Source organism: Salmo salar, chromosome ssa10, assembly GCF_905237065.1.
Source record: "Salmo salar chromosome ssa10, Ssal_v3.1, whole genome shotgun sequence".
In the NCBI taxonomy this organism is placed as follows: Eukaryota; Metazoa; Chordata; class Actinopteri; order Salmoniformes; family Salmonidae; genus Salmo; species Salmo salar.
In genome coordinates, this window is record NC_059451.1 from 101978396 (window position 1) to 102001478 (window position 23083).

Here is a 23083-nt window from a genome sequence, read left to right on the forward strand (position 1 = left end):
ACTGGTGCCCCCCAGGGCTCTGTTCTAGGCCCTCTCCTATTCTCGCTATACACCAAGTCACTTGGCTCTGTCATATCCTCACATGGTCTCTCCTATCATTGCTATGCAGACGACACACTATTAATCTTCTCCTTTCCCCCTTCTGATAACCAGGCGGCGAATCGCATCTCTGCATGTCTGTCAGACATATCAGTGTGGATGACGGATCACCAGCTCAAGCTGAACCTCGGCAAGACGGAGCTGCTCTTCCTCCCGGGGAAGGACTGCCCGTTCCATGATCTCACCATCACGGTTGACAACTCCCTTGTGTCCTCCTCCCAGAGTGCTAAGAACCTTGGCGTGATCCTGGACAACACCCTGTCGTTCTCCACTAACATCAAGGCGGTGACCCGATCCTGTAGGTTCATGCTCTACAACATTCGCAGAGTACGACCCTGCCTCACACAGGAAGCGGCGCAGGTCCTAATCCAGGCACTTGTCATCTCCCGTCTGGATTACTGCAACTCGCTGTTGGCTGGGCTCCCTGCCTGTGCCATTAAACCCCTACAACTCATCCAGAACGCCGCAGCCCGTCTGGTGTTCAACCTTCCCAAGTTCTCTCACGTCACCCCGCTCCTCCGCTCTCTCCACTGGCTTCCAGTTGAAGCTCGCATCCGCTACAAGACCATGGTGATTGCCTACGGAGCTGTGAAGGGAACGGCACCTCCATACCTTCAGGCTCTGATCAGGCCCTACACCCAAACAAGGGCACTGCGTTCATCCACCTCTGGCCTGCTGGCCCCCCTACCTCTGAGGAAGCACAGTTCCCGCTCAGCCCAGTCAAAACTGTTCGCTGCTCTGGCACCCCAATGGTGGAACAAGCTCCCTCACGACGCCAGGACAGCGGAGTCAATCACCACCTTCCGGAGACACCTGAAACCCCACCTCTTTAAGGAATACCTAGGATAGGATAAAGTAATCCTTCTAACCCCCCCTTAAAAGATTTAGATGCACTATTGTAAAGTGGTTGTTCCACTGGATATCATAAGGTGAATGCACCAATTTGTAAGTCGCTCTGGATAAGAGCGTCTGCTAAATGACTTAAATGTAATGTAAATGTAGATCGAAGTGGGAGAGTTACCCAGCACTTTTGTCATAAAGGCCTAAGCAGCAATATTTCTACATTGTCAGGGTCTTATTGGAAGGTGGCCAGCTAAGGCATGAAATAAATCAAAGCAGAGGTTATTCAGAATCAAATTACAGTCTTTAATCTGAACAGTAAAATAAAGGGAGGATGAAGTGCCGCTTTCAGGAAAAAGTACAGTAGATGGATGTCTTTTCAGCTTCTAAATAGAGTGAATGTTGGTGCAGAAGCAGAGGCCATTTAGAAACCCCAGTAGTAGTAAAAAGTAATCGCTCCATGCTTTGTCACTGCTGAAGCCCCCACATTGCCTTGTAAAGGTAACAATTAAACTTTACTTCACTAAAGAGAACCTGTGATTACTGAAAACATTAAAGGGATGTCTGGGGTCAGTCAAATGAGGCTCAAAATGTCCATCCGATATGTGTGAATTTGAATATAGTAAAATGTAGATATTATATGTTGACTCACTGATTAAGACTTTGAAATTCTTACCTTGACACAGTTTGGCATGGATCATGTCTTATAGCTTTGATTGAGGGTAAAATGGCTTATTTTGTGGCTAAACTCAAATATAACCAGTCTATAACTGCAGAATGCCTCTTCCTGCTCTCTCAAAATCTGTCTGTGCATTTGTTTGTTTGTTGTTTTTCATTTCCTAATGATATGGCTTCATCAGGGAATGTTCCATGTCCCATGCCAAGAAATTCCTTTCAGTCCCAGTCTCAGAGACCTGTCAACTTAGTGAGCCCTGGATCAACAGGTAAGGATAGTGATGAAGGTGTGAGGAGAAAAGTAGGTTTCCACTTCACATGTGAAGTGGAAATACAAGAGACTATGCAGTTGTCTGCATTTCTTAGCATAAGAAATAGCATAGTCAAATCCTCAAATACACAATACTTTCAATTTTATTTATCTCTTAAACTGATAGTGTCTATAGAAAATCAAAGGTATTAATCTCACATTTGTAACCCCCACCCGAACCACCCCAACCACTCACCTCATTTGTACTCTTTTGTACCTACCTCTACAGGCCTGCCATCATTGGTCATTAATGGAGCTCTGAAGCCCCCTCTGCCCCAGGCAGAGCAGGAGAGGCCTGTCACCACATCTCCCCAGCCCTGGCTCACTGTGGGCAGGACAGGGACCATGGACACTCAAAGAGGAAGGTGTGAATATCTAAAAAATGATCCTGTACTCATACATTATCTTTACCAGTTATGTTCTTATTGCTTAACCATGCCATCCTGTGGTGGATGAAATATATTCTCTTCCTCCAGGGCTGCTGATGTTCTCTTTGACAGCTTTGCCTCTGATGAGAGAGTCGGCATGAACCAGTTTTTTGAGGTAGCTAGTAATTGCTATTGCTAGAGAGACCTGAACAAGAAGCAGAATCCACACAGATAAACTACAATGACAAACAGACAATATATTTATACTACATTCTCTTTCTCCTTAGACAGTGTGGAGCTCAGGCCTACACAGATCCGACCCCAGAATCAAGAACTGCTACGTCCGTATGAAGAAACTGAAGGATCATATACTGCACGTGTAGCCCCATGGGAAGTCTTGTTTCACGTGCTGAGCTACCCTAATGCCACCATTGATTCTGTGTTGGCGTGAGACTTAAACCATGACGTCCTCTTTCATATTTACATATAGATTCCTCCAAGTGGGGGAATATATCATACAACAGTACACAAAGACAGAATTTGTCTTTGCATTATGTGTTTGCAATGGTTATTAGGAAAAAAGGAATGGGGCATCTGAACAAACATTAAATTACCTAGTAGTAGATTTCAATCTATGAGTTGCAGTAGATCTCAAGCATGGTTACTCATCATGTAAGGCTGACTCGTTGCATGATGTAACATATCTCTCGCACATGAATAACTTTTTAAAAGTTCCAGCACATGATTTTAGGACTAAAATATGAAATTCATCTCACCCCATGTCAATCTCTCTCTTCCACTCACCTAGCTCTCCTCTTTCCTGTCATGCATTAGTCACGTTAAATTTGCTTGGCTCTCTGTTTGGACAGGGCAAAGCGTTCTGTCTCAAGGCTTATTGCTGACACACATCTCCCCCTTCAGTTGCAGCAATGCTTTCCAGACAACACAATCCTGACAGCAACAGCAATGAAAATGTTTCACAGTCAGAGGTCTTGATATCAGGCATTAACATAGCACTCTGCATTGGTTGAATTCATCCTGCTAAGTAGTGGTGCAGCTCATTAAGGTCAAATAGTAAAGTTTGGGACCAGTTGCCAGGTTTTTAGCTACTTACATGGGATGGCTCACTGATAGTAATCCACGATAATCGACAATTTCAATAAGCATTTCTCTACGGCTGGCCATGCTTTCCACCTGGCTACCCCAACCCCATGTCAAGCCTGCTCCCGCTCTTCACCCCTGGCGCTCGTGGGCGCCAGGTTGCCATGCATTACTCACTCCTGCCACCATAATTTACGCACACCTTCCTTCCCTCGTCACGCGCTTCAGCAATATTGGACTCACTCAATCACCTGTTTATTACCTCCCCTATATTTGTCAGTTCCCCAGCTCTGTTCCCCGCGGCTGCATTGTTTGTCATATGTCCGTGTTACTGTGTTGACGCTGTTCCTGTCTTGTTCTATGTCGTTTCCCGAATAAATGTCAGACTCCCCGTACCTGCTTCTCCTGTCCGGCGTCAATCCTTACAGAATGCAGCAGCCATCACACAAAGCATTGGGGAGTACTGTTGTTCCAGTTGGTGGTGACATCAGTCCTGGGTCGCCGCCGATGGAACCGGTGGTGCCTAGCCAGCTTCCACGCCCTAGCTGGCTCGAGAGGTTTCCTTGCCCCGGTTGGCTCGGAAGGCGCCCATCCCACGTCGGGCTTCAGCCGGATCGTCAGGTCTTGTTCGCCCAGCCGGCCCATGAGTTTTCTTGTTTTGTTGGTGACGTCGGGCTTGGATTCCACCGCCAATGAAACCAGGGGTGCCTACGCCAGCTCGTCGGGCTTCCACGTCCTAGCTGGCTTGAGAGGTTTCCTTGTCTCAGTTGGCTCGGCAGGTTCCCATCCCATGTCATGCTCCGCCGGATCGAGCTTCCACGCCGCAGCGGGATCGACAGGCGTTCATGCCTCAGCCGGATCGTCAGGCTCCTATGCCTCATCCGGCTCACCAGGCTCCCACGCCCCTGCCTGTTCGTGGGGAGTTTACCCCCAGCCGGCTTGCCCAGCGCCCATATCTCGGCCGGCTCACCCTGGTGGGACGCCAGGTGGCGGTACTGCCACGCCTGCTCCCACTCTTCCCGGCTGCCCTGCATTATGCACTCCTGCCATCATAATTTATTTACGAAAATTGGAAGCAGTCTATCACAGTGCCATCTGTTTTGTCAGCAAAGCCCCATATACTACCCACCACTGCAACCTGTATGCTCTCGTTGGCTGGTCCTCGCTACATATTAGTCGCCAAACCCACTGGCTCCAGGTCATCTATAAGTCTTTGCTAGGTAAAGCTCCACCTTATCTCAGCTCACTGGTCACCATAGCAACACCCACCCGTTGCAGGCACTCCAGTAGGTATATTTCACTGGTCATCCCCAAAGCCAACACCTCTTTGGCTGCCTTTCCTTCCAGTTCTCTGCTACCAATGACTGGAACGAATTGCAAAAATCACTGAAGTTGGCGACTTATATCTCCCTCACTAACTTTAAGCATCAGCTGTCAGAGCAGCTTACCGATCACTACAGATGTACACAGCCCATCTGTAAATAGCCCATCCAACCAACTACCTACCTCATCCTATATTTGTTTTAGTTTTTCTGCTCTTTTGCACACCAGTATTTCGACTTGCACATCCTCATCTGCACATCTATCACTTGAGTGATAATTGCTAAATTGTAATTACTTCGCCACTATGGCCTATTTATTGCCTTACCTCCTTACTTAATTTGCACACACTGTATACAGATTTTTCTATTGTGTTATTGACTGTACGTTTGTTTATCCCATGTGTAGCTCTATGTTGTTGTTTGTGTCGTACTGCTTTGCTTTATCTTGGCCAGGTCGCAGTTGTAAATGAGAACTTGTTCTCAACTGGCCTACCTGGTTAAATAAAGGTGAAATAAAAAAATTGTATGACAGGGCGACTTAATAAGAGGCTAGAGGACTGGAGAGTTCTGGAGATGAAGGAATATTGAAATTATACAATACAACACAATACTGAGTACCACTCTCCATATTTTCAAGCAAAGTGGTGGCTGCATCATGTTATGGGTATGCTTGTAATCGTGAAGGACAGGGGAGTTTTTCATGTTAAAACAGAAACGGAATGGAGCTAAGAACAGGCAAAATCTTAGAGGACAACCTGGCTCAGTCTGCTTTCCACCAGACACTGTCAGATTAATTCACCTTTCAGCAGAACAGTAACCTAAAACACAATCCAGGTGTGGAAAACTTTTAGAGACATACTCAGATAGACTCACAGCTGTAATCTCTGCCAAAGTTCTACAAAGTATTGACTCAAGGGTGTGAATACTTATGTAAATTAGATATTTATACTATATATTTTATTTCTAAAAACATGTTTCCACTTTGTCATTATGGGGTATTGTGTGTAGATGGGTGAGAAAAAACATGTTTAATATATGTTTAATATATTTTGAATCCAACCTGTAACACAACAAAATGTGGAATAAGTCAAACTCGATACCATTACAGAGTCACAGAGCATTGCTGCGATAGCTGAGTGTGATGTTTACCTATAGTGCAGGGCTACACAGGTATTTAGAGTTTCAAATGTTACAAGGAAATGGAGCAGGGAAATCTGTTAAGTCGCTTAATCATTGATTAACCTTCCTGAACATTCCAAATCCCTCAATTGTTTTTGCCCAGTGAATGCTAAAATGAACATGGACACTAGCAAATTACACTGGGGACATCAAGAATATAATCTTGGACAGTATCAGCTCAAGCACAGTGAGTGGGATTTCTTTCCTTTGATACCTAGTGATATTATCAACTGCCTGAAGCTATTTTAGCACAGTGGTTAGAGGTTCAAATAATGAATGTCTCTTAATACTTTATCTTTCTAAAAATGGACTGTATTGTAATACTGTACTGTAGGTTTGTAAACTTTGCAAATAGACGACCTGTCTTTTATCAACCGAATCAGACTTTTTCAAGTGTTCTGATTTGCAATGCCTTTTCTACTGAGAGTATATGAAAGAATCTCGCCACTCACGTACTAATACCACTTGAAACGAAGTGCAGCTCTTATGTAGTTTATGTTTTTTACCACCTCCCACCCCAACGTCCCAAAGCACGGCCTGGTCCACCTCCTGCTCTGCCAGCAGAGAGCAGTGTTTGAGAGCAAACACAGGAAAGTCCCTACCAGTCACCATCTCCACTGTAGCCTTCTACATAATCAGAAATTATAGAAGAGAAGGTGAGTCGCACAGTTAAGTGATGTGAATCTACAACCTCTTAGTTTAGGGACCATTCCAAACTGGGTCTTTTTGACAATCACTCATACAGTAGGACAACCAATCAGTCTTCAGGCTATTTTGGAGTCCAACCCACTGCCAGTCATCATCCAACAAATAACGCCACTCGTTCTGCCGTGGCTGTCAGGAGGTCATAGGCTGGACACTGACAATCACACGCACCTATGAGGAGCAGCTCTTAATGGGCTTTCCTTTCAGCAGCAAAGGTATTCATGGCTTGAATTCATTTTAAAGAAATCTGATCTATCATTAGTTGAAACCTGCTCTGAATGTAACAGCAGGTCATTTGTATGGTGACCTCAAATATGTATACGTTTGTCATATAGCCTTTTACCACAAATAGTGAGAACTTTGCATTTGAGTCCAAAAGAATGCAGATTTAGTCTCCGAGAACTTATTATGTGTTGTTGTTATGCAGGAATCCTCTCCAGACACACTCCTCTGGTGCTGCCCATGTATATGAAGGAGGTGCATAGTGCACTGGCAGAGGGGTTGGAGAGATCGATGAGCTGGGCCACAGGAACATTTTATCTTTCAAGGTAAACAGCAGCCCTCTGCATGAAAAAAGTATTGTTACATTACACCTCCCTTTGGTGAGTGACCACATACCTCACCTTAGAACGTGATGGTGGGTGACAATTTACTAAGTGTGGATCAGCAATAGCATCAGTACACCACACTACAGCAGACCCAGAGGAGTCCCACAGGGATTTGTACTCGGTCCTCTTGAAAAAAAATCTGATTTCCCATATAATGTACAAGAAGAGTTCGATTCAGGTTCGGTGTGAGTGTGGCACAGTTGAAGAGCCAGGGCCTAAACTGGTTAACTCAGTTTTAGAGAAATTGAGTTTGCCATTTAGCCAACATACAGTATTAATGAAGCAAGAATTGATGCAGGATGCTGCATAGGAGTCTATCTTCTTGCATTTGAGAAATCTGAAATTAAATATGGAGGGGACCAAGTACAAATCCCTGTGGGACTCCAGTAGTGTGGTATCAGAACATACATTGTTTGTGACCTCACCATTCTTTTTAGCGATGTTGTAGCACATAAATATCCTAATTGGCAAATGACAGATGTAAATGTTCAAAATAACTAAAACCTAGTCTGCCTCTGCAGATATCACCGTTTTCAATTAGAGTTGATTGAAAAGGGTCACAAATAAATGGAGGGGAAGCCAATCTACATGTACATGAGCCTGAAGATCCAGGGTGATGAAATCAACCTCTACCAGCACCTTGACTATGAGACAACGAGCCTCCTGCTTTACAGAGAAAAGCAGCAAGACCCCCACCTCTACCGCCTAAACCACAATATTTACAAATAGCTAGACACAAACTTCCAACCCTTTCTTCATCATTGGAGAACAATTCCCAGTCCTACTCTGGTGGCTCTTGGCACCCACTCTTCTGCTCCTTAGCAGAGGTGCCCTCTAATCTAGTGTGTGGCACAGGTGTGCTCCAGCCTGCGACTGCTCAACTTGGGCTAGTAATGCCAGGCCTTTGAGAGGGAGAAGATTGATGGGGACGTGTTGAACACAGTGGAGCCCAGCATGATGAGGAAGACCCTGGGTATGGGGTACCTGCACGTGGAGAAGCTGCTCCGCTTCCAACATGGCTGGAGGCCCTTACTTAGGTCCTTTGGAGCTGAGCAGGTTGGGTAGTAACGGATTACCTGTAATGGGGATATGCAATCAGATTATAAAAATTACAGGGGCAATCTGGGAACCAAAAACCAATAAAGTGGTCATCCTGCCACTTTTTTGGTAACCAGCTGCATTTTTTGGTAACCAGCTGCATACATAAAAGGACATTTTGGAAAAATGTATTGCATATTTTATGTTAGGCTAAGTACCATTTACATTGGTAATGGTTGAAGTGTCATTCAAAATAAAGGTTACTTTTGAAGCAATTCCTGCTGGGAAGCAAACATTCATCCACACAGCATGATAAAAAGCACAGGTTTCAGGCTTACTGCCTTGTCCCGCTGTCACACCACAGGGCCGGTGGAGTCACAGACATCATTGACATTTTTATTTCCATTGCAAAATCTCTCATTTCATTTACCACAACTACAGCAATTCAATACAGAAATAAATACCCACATGCTGTCCAAGAAAATAAACATAACATACGTTTTAGGGGCAACAAAAGCATGAAAAAAAGGCTAAATGATCTAAGATATTTGCTAAAAAATATACCTCAGATACCTCATGAGTTGAAGGTAGATGGCCTGAAAAGGTGGGAACTTGTGAGAACTTTTTCAGTATCAATAACAATCATATCAGTAACCATGCCTGAGGCAAGACTTATTGTGATTGATATTTTACTTCAAAAAAATAATGTCACAGATGATAAGACAGCAAATTATTTCTGAGGAAGCCTCAGTAAACAAGGGTTCTTTCAACAGTTTGGGGAAAGAAAAAAATTCAGACGCCTATACAGTTAAAATCCTTGTAGAATGCTTGACTATAGTGCATGTCACAAATTGTGCATTCATTGGTGTATGTATCAGCTGATGCAAACAAATGTCCCCTTTGGGGATTAATAAAGTAGGCTACTATATTATCTGAGCTGTTTTCCATAGATGTCTAAAATCAGCCAATACTGTAAAGGTACATACGACCTGAACTAAAAAGTCCTCCATGATGTCATAGAGAAGCCTCTTGCTTTAACCTGTCTAACCCCTGCTCTGGAGTTAGTGTCACCTTGACAATATTCTCAGTATCTTGAGCCCTACAGAGGCATAAGGACATGATGAAACATTTTAGTTTAAATTCCTGAAACTGTTCTGTTATTGGCAACACAGTATATAAACATGCATCATGAAGCATCCAGAGATGTCCATTCACAGCTCTCAAACCTTGTCCAAAACGACTTCGCTTCTCTTCAACTCCAGCACCTTGGAGAGATACCGAACAAGCTCCGCATTGGCCTGCACATCAGTTGGCGGTGTGGCAATAGCGACACCTACTGCCACTATAGACACAACTAGGAAGGAACATATTGTACATTAGCTACGTAAAATACATACTTTTTTTGTGTGTGTGTGGGGGGGGGGGGGGGGTTAAAAAACAACAACTAAATACTCAATTAGTCATTACTTTATTTTGCCATCAGTGTTCCGCATACAAAAAAGTGTACACCTGTAATCGCGTTCAGTTCAGATTCAGGCTTCGCGTGCAATGAAATTGTCACCACCTTGTTCTTGTCTCGAGCTACTTGCCTAGAAGACGAAGGTGTCTGCGACGGCTTCTATAGGCCTACAGTTTAATTTTGCGGAAAGGAGAGGAGCACAACATGTTTAGAACGTACAGTAGTACGTTGTTGTGCATGAAAATGATTTGAGTAAATTATCTTAACTAAACCTCTGGCTGGCTAGTAAAGCTATAGCCTACATGGTGCTTGTTTTAGGACAGCCCTACCGTTTTTGTCTTTTCGGGCATTGTATGCTTTCCAGCGTATTTTCTTGCTGCAAAAGGTCCCTCAAACTGATGTGATGATGGGGACAGTCTCCGACAGAAGGTGAGAGACAGATGGTTTTGGATAATAAATAATAATATAATATATAATAAATAATGGTGTCCAGGTTTAACAAAGAGAACGGGGTTGTCCGTGACTATTGAAAATACACTGCATTCTTTGATTAATCTCCTGTAACTTCAAGGCACAGTTGGTCAAAAAATGTAAACACAGCTAACGTTGCAACACTTGTCTCATTCGGTGTCAACTCTGCGCCTTATCTGCGCATGTTTTCAAATCATGAACTGCATCAGCTGTATCAGCCTCCATTCAAGTTGCTCGTAATTATTTTGCTTGAGTTGGGTAGTTCATTTCGGGTAATTTATTTTAAAGTGCAAACTAACTAAATGGTTTCTTGTTTTTTGTAAGACATTCAGAAAATTAATTACACAATTATCCCAGATAACATATGCTTACTTGTTATGTTTAGTGTACTTCAACATGTTCTGTATCACTTTAGTTGAAGAGCAGCTACATAATAACTTCATTCATAAGCCACAACACATTCATGAGCAGTACACAACACAAGAATTTATGAAATAGGCTACCTATAAACAGCTGCAGTATAATAACATACTGTGACATAACTTTAACAGAAACTTGCAGGTTCTGAAGTAAGCATTTTGTAAATGCTTATGGATTGCTTATGAATGTGTAATGCAGTCCTTATGTGCCCCTTAAATTTCAAGGTGTTTCAGCATGTTCAAACTCTATAATGTTAACCCATCCCACCCCCCACAAAACCTATGACAGCCTTTCCTTGCAGTTGAGTGGCTCAGAATTCCTTCTGAATTAAGATATCCCACCCACTTTCTCAGTGGGTCCCCTTTCAGTTCTTCCCATTCATTCAGAAACTTCAGAGCAAGCAGCATAACACACAGCACACACACTCACACACAGAGCTTAGAGCTGGAGCAGGGAGAATCTCAAATGTGTTTTATCCCTACATGGGCTACCCTGTTGCATTCGTCTCAGAAGTTGACAAAAGACATTGACAAAATAATTGTGGACCAAGTATCCAGTGAAAGTCTCATCCCTCAATGGAAAAAACTCCAAGCCAAGACACAGAGGATAATCCTTATCTATGGTAAGAATAACTCATATTTCACCACTTTGGGATTCTATATAGTCAGATGTTAGGAAAGGCAGAAGGGTCTTTCAACCAATTCGGTGCCTTTTGAGAAATGGAACTTGGTCTCCCAAAAATGTTTGATTTAACGTAATTAACCTAATTCTAACATTCTGTCATAAAGGCACATGTTCAAAATCGTCAAAATACATGTTTCCAAGTCATTTGAATGAAATGATGTTGAACCAACGTGAAATAGATGTTGAATTGGCGTCTGTGCCCAGTGGGTATTAAGTGCCAAAGAAAGTAACAGGGTTGACCTTAACAGGGTTGACGATTTCATCTTAAATCAGCCCTAAATCCCCTTGTGACAGGGGGAATGGAAGATTGTTGTGCGCAACAGCGAGTGGCAATTAAATCCAAGCTTCACCAAATTTTTTTATTGTTAAAACATTTGTAGCCTGTCTATCTATGTTATGGTCGACCCGTTCAGTTTTCCAACCCAAAACACCAAAAATGTCCAAAAAGAGGAGAACCAGTTCACCTTCACTATGATTTGACTATTAGCTGTTCAATGTTTCTTTATTCAGATTCTCCATGTGGTTTATATTAAAGGGCACTTTTTAAAAAATATCACAAATATCGAAGGGATGCAAAAGGCACCCATTTTGTGGAACGACCCAATAGCTTACATATTTACCATTTATACATTTGCCAGTCATAGGAAAACTGGTACATTTTCATGTCTCATCTGAGCATCTTGTTTGCTGCACGTTCCATGAATGTTATCATGAGACGTGGTATTGCAGTGGAGTTAACAGAAGTCCAGGCTGCCCACACCAAAGACAACCTGCAGCCCAGGTGCTGCTTTAAGTGGAGATGCTGATGATAGCTCACCATGTCATAACTCCCCTACATAGAGACGAACATTCCACTTATTCCCCACATCATGACTAGACTTGTCTTAGTGGAGTTCTAAGGACCTAATGCATTTAGAACAGGGTTAGTCAGGCACAACATTTGTTTAAAACTTGGTTTTGAACCAAGTTAATGGTATGATTTGATTTTCATATTTATTTTGATCACCATTAGCTGTTCTGTTACAATCACTTCTACTCTTCCTGGGGTCCACAAACTGTGTGCTATTCAAGGGTTTTCATTGTCCTTCACTTGATCCATGTTTCATTTGGTTGTGACACTTTGTTGTCTTACCTATTGAGAGAGACCATGTAATTTGGTTGCCAAGATTATATTGTTTGACAAAAATGTACAACGTTATATGACCATCTATTCTGAAATCTTTTGTTTTTCCAGTTTCCAAAGAACTCCTTCCCTAAGACGCAAATGGAGGAAACGGTATGGAGGTTTGGACGGCAACAAATTACTGGAGCCAAATAAGGAGGAGGACGTGAGAGGTAGGCTACATTGCAGGAACGTCTAATTGTGTGTATGAGACTGTTTCAGCGATGTTAACGATGTGGGTTTTTTCCCCCTGTGATTTTTGGCCTATGGGACTTTTTATTGTGGGTGTTGCCTCAAAGTGCTATAATAAGGAGCTGAGTGGGATGGTGAAACTGAGGAAGATCTACTCTAACCAGACGTCGGTCAGTCAAACGGAGTATGTGGACTGTTGTAGGGCCGACAACATGTGAGGGAAAGAAGGAGGCAAAATCAAGTCCAGATGTGTTGATGTGGATCTGGTTGTTTATCTGACAAAACAGTAAAATAATTGCCACACAAAAGCCAGTCGAAGTCTATGAGTGTATTTATTACAACTTGTCTTATTAAAGAAATGAACATGCAACAGTGTATTTAACCTTTATATGCGTGCATGACAGGGATATTTTCACAACCCACATGTTATACAGATGGTTGTAATAGTGTTCTCAGACAGGCTACTCCTCTCTTTACCCCATTCTTGGCTCAGGGGAAATGCTGTCTGCATTCCTCTGTCTGGAATGTTCCAGTCAAACAGTGTAGACATCAACTCCAGTAAACAAGATACTGAAGACTCAAGCATTGAAGTACAAAAACAACAAATATGTTTATTTAAAGTTTGTGTGTAGTTTTTATTGCTCACGTTTTGATGAGCAATAGCCAATGTTCACAAACACTGTGTTTAGACATGATGACATTGTACTAGATATGTCAGAATTGCTGATGTCAAACAGTATACTTGGAAGGGAATGGCATTTATACTGCTCTTGTCTGTGTGGTAACATAATGAGTGTTTCACTTCTCTTCTCAAGAGTAAAAGTAAAAAATAAAACCATTTAACCCTGTGCAGATTTCCATTTTATCTACTGTTGTTGGTATGTGCGGTGTGGTTAAGTTTTAAAAAAATGTTGTGGTTTTGAGAGTTATTTCAGAAAGTGACTTGACCGGGATGTGAAATATTGTTTTATTTTTTATTATTGTCAACTTCTGTGAGCAAGAACTAATAGTGAGTCAGGAAAATGCTGCTGTTTGTATCTTAAAGTGGACTCTGACAGTAAACAACTTTATAGTATCAAATTACATTCAAGGCTGTTTGCATTTACACATTTTACACAATGCACATTTAATCATAATTTTGGGATACTATTATCATTGTCTATCTTACAAAATTCTCCTAAACTCTTGTTGTGATAATAATAGACTATTCTGTGCTTTGTAAACTTTTTTTGGAACCCTAGAAACATGGCTGATAAGACCAACAAATGTAATTTGGATTAAACTACACATGGATTAAACTAAAAACCCTTGATTTTGTCATTCATGTCCTTTTCTTTGTAATTTGTTTTGCTTTAGAAAATGACGTGATAACAGAGGCCCATGAAGAGAGGAATCCTTTGCCAGTGAAAGGGGCTGAGATCCAGGTACGTGCTGTGTCCTGCCTGAATCTGACACACAAACAACATGCCGATATCACTCTTTCACACAACACACCCCTGAGTCACCCTAATACACCCACCTCACTAGATCAAAGTGGGGGAGTTACCCGCACTTTTGTCATAAGTCAAAGCAGCAATATTTCTACATTGTCAGGGTCTTATTGGAAGGTGGCCAGCTAAGGCATGAAATAAATCAAAGCAGAGGTTATTCAGAATTAAATTACAGTCTTTAATCTGAACAGTAAAATAAAGGGAGGATGAAGTGCCGCTTTCATGAAAAAGTACAGTAGATGGATGTCTTTTCAGCTTCTAAATAGAGTGAATGTTGGTGCAGAAGCAGAGGCCATTTAGAAACCCCAGTAGTAGTAAAAAGTAATCGCTCCATGCTTTGTCACTGCTGAAGCCCCCACATTGCCTTGTAAAGGTAACAATGAAACTTTACTTCACTAAAGAGAACCTGTGATTACTGAAAACATTAAAGGGATGTCTGGGGACAGTCAAATGAGGCTCAAAATGTCCATCCGATATGTGTGAATTTGAATATAGTAAAATGTAGATATTATATGTTGACTCACTGATTAAGACTTTGAAATTCTTACCTTGTCACAGTTTGGCATGGATCATGTCTTATAGCTTTGATTGAGGGTAAAATGGCTTATTTTGTGGCTAAACTCAATTATAACCAGTCTATAACTGCAGAATGCCTCTTCCTGCTCTCTCAAAATCTGTCTGTGCATTTGTTTGTTTGTTGTTTTTCATTTCCTAAGGATATGGCTTCATCAGGGAATGTTCCATGTCCCATGCCAAGAAATTCCTTTCAGTCCCAGTCTCAGAGACCTGTCAACTTAGTGAGCCCTGGATCAACAGGTAAGGATAGTGATGAAGGTGTGAGGAGAAAAGTAGGTTTCCACTTCACATGTGAAGTGGAAATACAAGAGACTATGCAGTTGTCTGCATTTCTTAGCATAACCCGCATAGTCAAATCCTCAAATACACAATACAGTCCATTTTATGTATCTCTTAAACTGATAGTGTCTATAGAAAATCAAAGGTATTAATCTCACATTTGTAACCCCCACCCGAACCACCCAACCACTCACCTCATTTGTACTCTTTTGTACCTATCTCTACAGGCCTGCCATCATTGGTCATTAATGGAGCTCTGAAGCCCCCTCTGCCCCAGGCAGAGCAGGAGAGGCCTGTCACCACATCTCCCCAGCCCTGGCTCAGTGTGGGCAGGACAGAGACCACACAGGGACACTCAAAGAGGAGGGCGTGAGTATCTCACAAATGATCCTGTACTCATACATTATCTTTACCAGTTATGTTCTTATTGCTTAACCATGCCCTCCTGTGGTGGATGAAATACATTATTTTCTTCCAGGGCTGCTGATGTTCTCTTTGACAGCTTTGCCTCTGATGAGAGAGTCGGCATGAACCAGTTTTTTGAGGTAGCTAGTAATTGCTATTGCTAGAGAGACCTGAACAAGAAGCAGCATCCACACATATAAACTAGTGACAAACAAAGAAAAAGATGTATACTAAATTCTCTTCCTCCATAGACAGTGTGGAGCTCAGGCCTACACAGATCTGACCCCAGAATCAAGGACTGCTACTTCCATATGAGGAAACTGCAGGATGAGGATGGAACAGTAGACAGGAACACCTTTCAGAGGTGAGGTTAGAACTGCATTGCAATCATAGTTACTGGCCTACCGTGACAGAAAAGGATGGTTCTTCCACACAGAAAAACCCTTTTTAACACTGGTTAAGATACTATGGGTCCAATTGCAACAAAACTCACATTCACAATTTAAAACAAAACAGTATGTGCAGAGTTGGGCAAATAGTTTAAATAATTTAAACTTTTTCAGCGTGGACCCCATTTCCTTCGCTAGCATTTCTGGGGACTCATTTTCTTTCCCATCAGAAATTCTGCCGACCCTGTCCCACCCCAAATCTAATGACACCACCTTAAAATCATTACATTTTGATTTTCACATCAACAAATAACTTTAAATTCTGTAAGGGTGTTTAACTGGCGGCAGAGAAGTCAGACGCAGGAGAGAAATAACTGTGTTTCCAACGGCGCAGTTTATTTACAAAAAACCCACCGGAAAACATAATAATAAAAAATCAGTGGGTAACATAACCCGACGCACACCAGTACAGACGTACACTTACAATAAACAATCACCGACAAGGACATGAGGGGAAACAGGGTTAAATACACAACATGTAATTGATGGGATTGGAACCAGGTGTGATGGAAGACAAGACAAAACCAATGGAAAATGAAAAATGGATCAGCGATGGCTAGAAGGTCGGTGACGTCGACCGCCGAACACTGCCCGAACAAGGAGAGGGAACAACTTCGGCGGAAGTCGTGACAAATTCATTATATTTTCATCTCTTATCAAAATTAAGAAAACCAATAAATACATTTAGTCAATAAAAAATGTTTTCTTCAAATGATCTTTCTCAAAAACGTTTCTATATTGTCTCATAAAATAATCTGTACTCTTAATATTTGGTTCCCCACTTAAAAAATTAAATAAATATACACTGCTCAAAAAAAATAAAGGGAACACTTAAACAACACAATGTAACTCCAAGTCACTTCTGTGAAATCAAACTGTCCACTTAGGAAGCAACACTGATTGACAATAAATTTCACATGCTGTTGTGCAAATTGAATAAACAACAGGTGGAAATTATAGGCAATTAGCAAGACACCCCCAATAAAGGAGTGGTTTTGCAGGTGGTGACCACAGACCACTTCTCAGTTCCTATGCTTCCTGGCTGATGTTTTGGTCACTTTTGAATGCTGGCGGTGCTTTCACTCTAGTGGTAGCATGAGACGTAGTCTACAACCCACACAAGTGGCTCAGGTAGTGCAGCTCATCCAGGATGGCACATCAACGCGAGCTGTGGCAAGGTTTGCTGTGTCTGTCAGCGTAGTGTCCAGAGCATGGAGGCGCTACCAGGAGACAGGCCAGTACCTCAGGAGACGTGGAGGAGGCCGTAGGAGGGCAACAACCCAGCAGCAGGACCGCTACCTCCGCCTTTGTGCAAGGAGGAGCAGGAGGAACACTGCCAGAGCCCTGCAAAATGACCTCCAGCAGGCCACAAATTTGCATGTGTCTGCTCAAACGGTCAGAAACAGACTCCATGAGGGTGGTATGAGGGCCCGACGTCCACAGGTGGGGGTTGTGCTTACAGCCCAACACCGTGCAGGACGTTTGGCATTTGCCAGAGAACACCAAGATTGGCAAATTCGCCACTGGCGCCCTGTGCTCTTCACAGATGAAAGCAGGTTCACACTGAGCACATGTGGCAGACGTGACAGTCTGGAGACGCCATGGAGAACGTTCTGCTGCCTGCAACATCCTCCAGCATGATCGGTTTGGCGGTGGGTCAGTCATGGTGTGGGGTGGCATTTCTTTGGGGGGCCGCACAGCCCTCCATGTGCTCGCCAGAGGTAGCCTGACTGCCATTAGGTACCGAGATGAGATCCTCAGACCCCTTGTGAGACCATATGCTTGTGCGGTTGACCCTGGGTTCCTCCTAATGCAAGACAATGCTAGACCTCATGTGGCTGGAGTGTGTCAGCAGTTCCTGCAAGAGGAAGGCATTGATGCTATGGACTGGCCCGCCCGTTCCCCAGACCTGAATCCAATTGAGCACATCTGGGACATCATGTCTCGCTCCATCCACCAATGCCACGTTGCACCACAGACTGTCCAGGAGTTGGCGGATGCTTTAGTCCAGGTCTGGGAGGAGATCCCTCAGGAGACCATCCGCCACCTCATTAGGAGCATGCCCAGGCGTTGTAGGGAGGTCATACAGGCACGTGGAGGCCACACACACTACTGAGCCTCATTTTTACTTGTTTTAAGGACATTACATCAAAGTTGGATCAGCCTGTAGTGTGGTTTTCCACTTTAATTTTGAGTGTGACTCCAAATCCAGACCTCCATGGGTTGATAAATTGGATTTCCATTGATTATTTTTGTGTGATTTTGTTGTCAGCACATTCAACTATGTAAAGAAAAAAGTATTTAATAAGATTATTTCATTCATTCAGATCTAGGATGTGTTATTTTAGTGTTCCCTTTATTTTTTTGAGCAGTGTATATATTCGATTTTTGTTTTATTTGCCAGCCCCACTGCAATTTGCCCCTGACTTTGAATACCCCCTGATATAGATAATAGAGACGTACACTTATGTTCAAAATACATACATTAGTCCAATCATGGACAGAACCAAAATATATAATCAACTACATTAGAGAAGCTGTTAGTCAGACCAATTAAACTGGTTGTGTTCCTTGATCACGTTATGAAAGTGACTCTGATAAACAAGGTGTTATTTGAATTTCCCCCTAAGGTGTGTTACAGGCTTTGTGTCCCTCATTCTGAAAGCTCTACAGGGAAGGTTTGTCATCCCCGACTTTGCCACCTTCACCGACGAAACTCAAAAGTTGTTCATGAAATGTAAACAGCTGTCTTCAGTCAAGGTAAGGTACAATTTCATCTGGTGTTTTGAAGCCATGCATCAAGAATATGCCCCAAATTACTTTAGTCATGCAATAAAATGCTACCTTTGATATTGTAGGAAATTAAAACTTCTCTTGGCGTGGGTATGTGCTAAAACAATGCCTAAAAAACCTAATTGTTTGTCTCAGCAGGAGAAGGATAGTAGAGACAGTGCAAAATGGGGAGTCTCAGTCTGTACGGTCGATGGTCAGAGGTATCGTAAAATCAATGTCACTATGTTTTATGTCATCAACATCACTGGGGACTATATAGAGCAGTCCTTTTAATTTGATTAACAAGACCATCGGAGAATCCTTTTTTTGGAAGTTAATCCTCTTGTCCTGCCTTGTCTGTGGTCTTTTAGGCTGTCTTTAGGCGACTGGGCCGAATCCTGTGTTCTGGGGGAAGTATCCTGGCCTCTGGTTTATGGCATTGCAATAGACCAGCTTGGAGTGGACAACGTGCACAGATATGTGGGCATGGAGGAGTTCTCAAAATATGACTCTCCTTTCACCCTCACCAAACAAGGTACAGTAAAACACTTATCTACTTATCTGCTTGCAAGACTTTGGGTATTACAGCCATGGAGCCATGAAGTACACTTATATGCAATCCAGTAAGCAAAGTATTTTGTATTATTATTTTATTTAACCTTTATTTAAGTATGCATGGCTTGTGATGTTAATAGAGTCCTTGGGATGCGGTTTTTAATCATGTAAAAACAAATATTTTACACAGGAGTTCCTCACAGTCCGCTCATTGAGACAGGCGCAATTATTACCGCATCTTTGTTACAGGTAATATACACACACTCCCTCACCAATGGCTATTTGTATTCAAATATAATGCCAATACATTTTCAAGTGATGTTATATGTAATTTTATGTTTTTGTGCAGTTGGCTGCCAGTCTTGGTGCAGAGGAGGAGGAAAAGTATGAATCTGTAAGTAAGGCAGAAGGCAACAAAAACTATGTTTTTAATCGTTATGTTTATGTTTACAATAAAAATAAAAAAAACTTTCAAGTCACAAGTACAATGCCATCTTTATGTCATCTCCGCAGGTCTTGAATGCTGTCAAAAGACTTTGCAATAAGGAACATGCAAACTTAAACTGCACAAGGTATTTAGCAATTTATGGAATTTATTTATATATCTATATATATTTTACAAACAAACTAACTTGTTAACAATAGATTGATTATTACCAAAGTTTGATATCTCTCATTCTTAGCAATTTGCTACGTTTTTTGTATTGGTGTCTTTTTTTGTCCCTGCTGACCTGTCATGTCTGTCTGTCATACAGTTACCAGAGCTTGAGAAAGGACAGCATCAGACTTCATGCCTTATCTTTTTACCTTCAAGAAAAGAAAGTAAGTAATTCCACGTCAAACTTTTAAAATACAGTAATAGGTAGTAATAAAAAAAAAAATTTGTGAACACTTGATAGATGTAATTCTCTATTTTTACTGTTTTAGCCCTGAAAATGTTCACTATCTAATTTTGGCAGTGCTTTCCGGAGACCGTTGACATAAATGCCACGTTGGATTTAATGCTGCAGGTAAATGTTTGACCATTTCATTTCCATAGCTAGATACTTTGAAATAGATTGAAATGTTTCTGATGCATTTTTATTGTGTGTCAGTGTGCCTCCACCGAGGTCACGTGCGAATCAGGAGCAGCCATGGCAGCCTCGTTAGCCAATGGTGGACTCTGTCCTCTGTCAGGTGACCAGGTGCTGTCGCCCTCGGCTACAAAGAGTATGCTCTCCATGATGCAAGTGGCGGGAATGAATGACTACTCCAGAATATTCAATTTTAAGGTTGGTTTGTTTGCATTCTCAAAACAATCATTGAAATTACATGTGGTGGGTACATCACCGGGGCCAAGCTTCCTGCCATCCAGGACCTATATACTAGGCGCTGTCAGAGGAAGGCACAAAACATTGTCAAAGACTCCAGTCACCCAAGTTATAGACTGTTCTATCTGGTACCGCACGGCAAGCGGTACCAGAGCGCCAAGTCTAGGTCCAAAAGGCTCCTTAACAGCTTACCCCAAGCCATAAGACTGCTGAACAATTAATCAAATGACCACCCGGACTATTTACATTGACCCCCCCCCCGACTAACCTGTACCCCGGCACTTTGACTCGGTACGGGTACCCCCTGTATATAGCCTCGTTATTGTTATTTTATTGTGTTACTTTTTATTACAGTTTTTACTTTAGTTTATTTTGTAAATATTTTATTAACTATTTTTCTTGAACTGCATTGTTGGTTAAGGGCTTGTAAGTAAGGATTTCACGGTAAGGTCTACTACACCTGTTGTATTCGGTGCATGTGACAAATACAATTTGATTTGGTGCTAGGGTCTGGTGTAGTGGTAACATAAATTCCCCGGTCCCACTACTCAGTTTTTGTGCTGTATCTTTCTTTGCTGTACATTTATGTTTACTTCTGTCACGAGAGTATTAGATGAGAAAATGCACTACACGTGTCATAGGCTTGAAGCAGTGAGATGAAAGAGCATTTTTGGGCAAGTAAAGCAAATTAAGCCATTCATTGAATCTCATACTTTCTTCTTGTCTTACTTATGTATTTGAATTAATGCTTTGAAACCTCCCATTGGCAGGAGCTTACCGGAGCTGAGTACCGGCACCTCAAATGTTCTCCTGCTTGAGCTCCTGCACCTCTTAACAAATATTAGTTCAAAAGTATTGTGGCACTCATGCACCTAAATATAAACAGTACCGGCACCCAAAATGAGTACCGGTACCTATTTCAGTCTAAGTTAAGCATTGGTTAATGATAATCAATGTTATGTTTTGCAGACGTCTGCACCGGCCAAGTCCAGTAAATCAGGAGTTATGCTGGCAGTTGTCCCAGGAGTTCTAGGCCTGCTGTGCTGGTCACCTGACCTAGACTCTTTTGGAAACTGCTGGAAGGCTGTGCACTTCTGTGAGGTTGTGAAACCATCACAATTCTCTAATTAACAATTTCCTTTTATAGCATAATTGTGGTTTGTTTTTCCTTGCTTTTCATTGATTTATTTCATTTTTTGTTTGTTTTTAAGGAACTCATATCAACATTCCAGCTACACAGTTTTGACATTCGAACACCATTCAGACAGGTGCTTACATACAGACAATGGAAAGCAGAGTCTGAGGTCAGTATTTGAGGCCATCTACACAACACTTTGCATCTGTAAGAGCTGTTTGAAAAGAAAGCATGAAATGTAGCCTGTTTTTGTGGGATGGAGCTTTGGCATTTCCATGGTGAGGTAACCATACGGCAGATTTGTTAATATACCAATAAAAAAGAGAGTTCCAAACCTCTCTGTCAATAACAGCTAGTTTTCATTTTCCCCATCTCCAGTTAGACCACTCCCAGCCAGTCCTAGCAAAATTCTTGCTTGAGAAATTGCTCTTTGCTAAAAAGCTATTTTTGTATATTTTTTACCATTTTAATTGAAAACAATCACAGTAAGGTAATTAATTGTTACGTATACATTTTTTGATATTGAGATAAAAATGCCTGCATTGGACCTTTTAACGATGAATCAAACTCACTGTCAAGGTCTATTCCAGGGATATTGAGAAATAAAGTGTTTTTCTTTTTTTCTTTCTACATCCTTCTTATTTGACAGGGTTATCAGATCATGAACATCTTACTGGCTGCCTTCAAAGGTGACATACAATCCTTGCGAAGGTAGGGTTGCCCTAACTAGAATGTCTGTCTTTTCTCGCATACATTAGAACAGAAAAAAATAAAAGACACTATTTTTTAAAAACATTATAATCTTCTAAATGTACACACTTGATCATCTGTCCCTCGCCAGGTACTTCCTGTCTGGGGCTGACGTGAATGCCGTGGACTACGACGGGAGGTCCGCTCTGCATGTGGCTGCCTCCGAGGGTCACTCTGAGGTCATCCGGTTCCTGGTGGAGAACACAGGCACCAACTACTCCCTCAAGGACAGGTAAAAACTAAGAAGGCTGCATCTCAATAGTTGAATTGCTTCCTTCCTATGTCTTCTGCCGTGAGCTGAAAAGGCAGGACAGGTGAAAGCTAGAGTGCTACACGATGGACCTATACTAGGAATCTGGTTTTACCTGTCCAATTCTTTCACCAGTGCAGATGAGGGAAAGGACACAAGGAGTGAAAGCTCCCATAGGCTATTGAGGCTTTAAGTTTATACAGCAGACTTATAACCTCACACTTTTGTGGCATGTTCTCTTTCTTGACAGATGGGGTAACACACCCATGCAGGAGGCTATGAGACACAGCCATGGACCTGCAGCCCAACTACTCAAGAAATATGAAGAGCAGCCAGTGATTCTGTGAGCAGTAAAGGCACATACAGGATCAACGGTTGGCGCTAAACAGAAATTTCTGTCAATTATTTTCCAATACATGTGGAAATGTGTTGTAATTCCTATACGTTAATAAACTTTCTATGTTGTAAAACAGGTGCAG

The 23083-nt window shown here is 42.1% G+C and overlaps 1 protein-coding gene and 1 long non-coding RNA gene across 6 annotated transcripts; both read left to right on the forward strand.

Annotated features, from left to right (window-relative positions):
* Positions 1 to 5163: 5163 nt before the first annotated feature.
* LOC106561295 (uncharacterized) lies at positions 5164 to 8520 on the forward strand. 3 transcript variants are annotated; one of them, XR_006757060.1, is made up of 3 exons: positions 5164 to 6550; positions 7027 to 7147; positions 7729 to 8520. It is a non-coding gene; the product is annotated as an uncharacterized lncRNA (long non-coding RNA). The 3 variants fall into 3 exon arrangements; XR_001318765.2 differs by having other exon boundaries at positions 5164 to 6081; positions 6426 to 7147; XR_006757059.1 differs by having other exon boundaries at positions 5164 to 7147.
* A 1196-nt stretch (positions 8521 to 9716) lies between these two features.
* On the forward strand, positions 9717 to 23076 carry glsl (glutaminase like). 3 transcript variants are annotated; one of them, XM_014125063.2, is made up of 22 exons: positions 9718 to 10133; positions 11106 to 11217; positions 12514 to 12614; positions 13990 to 14057; positions 14840 to 14939; positions 15206 to 15347; positions 15457 to 15523; positions 15635 to 15747; positions 18463 to 18592; positions 18761 to 18825; positions 18976 to 19139; positions 19350 to 19408; positions 19509 to 19553; positions 19673 to 19731; positions 19915 to 19981; positions 20119 to 20169; positions 20254 to 20430; positions 21439 to 21570; positions 21681 to 21773; positions 22254 to 22315; positions 22446 to 22586; positions 22855 to 23076. In XM_014125063.2, the coding sequence occupies exons 2-22, from the start codon at positions 11171 to 11173 to the stop codon at positions 22949 to 22951; spliced, it is 1980 nt and encodes a 659-aa protein (XP_013980538.1). In that variant the 5' UTR covers positions 9718 to 10133; positions 11106 to 11170; the 3' UTR covers positions 22952 to 23076. The 3 variants fall into 3 exon arrangements, with proteins under 3 accessions (XP_013980540.1, XP_013980538.1, XP_013980539.1); XM_014125065.2 differs by lacking the exon at positions 11106 to 11217 and having other exon boundaries at positions 9717 to 10133; XM_014125064.2 differs by lacking the exon at positions 9718 to 10133 and having other exon boundaries at positions 10985 to 11217; positions 18764 to 18825.
* Positions 23077 to 23083: the final 7 nt, after the last annotated feature.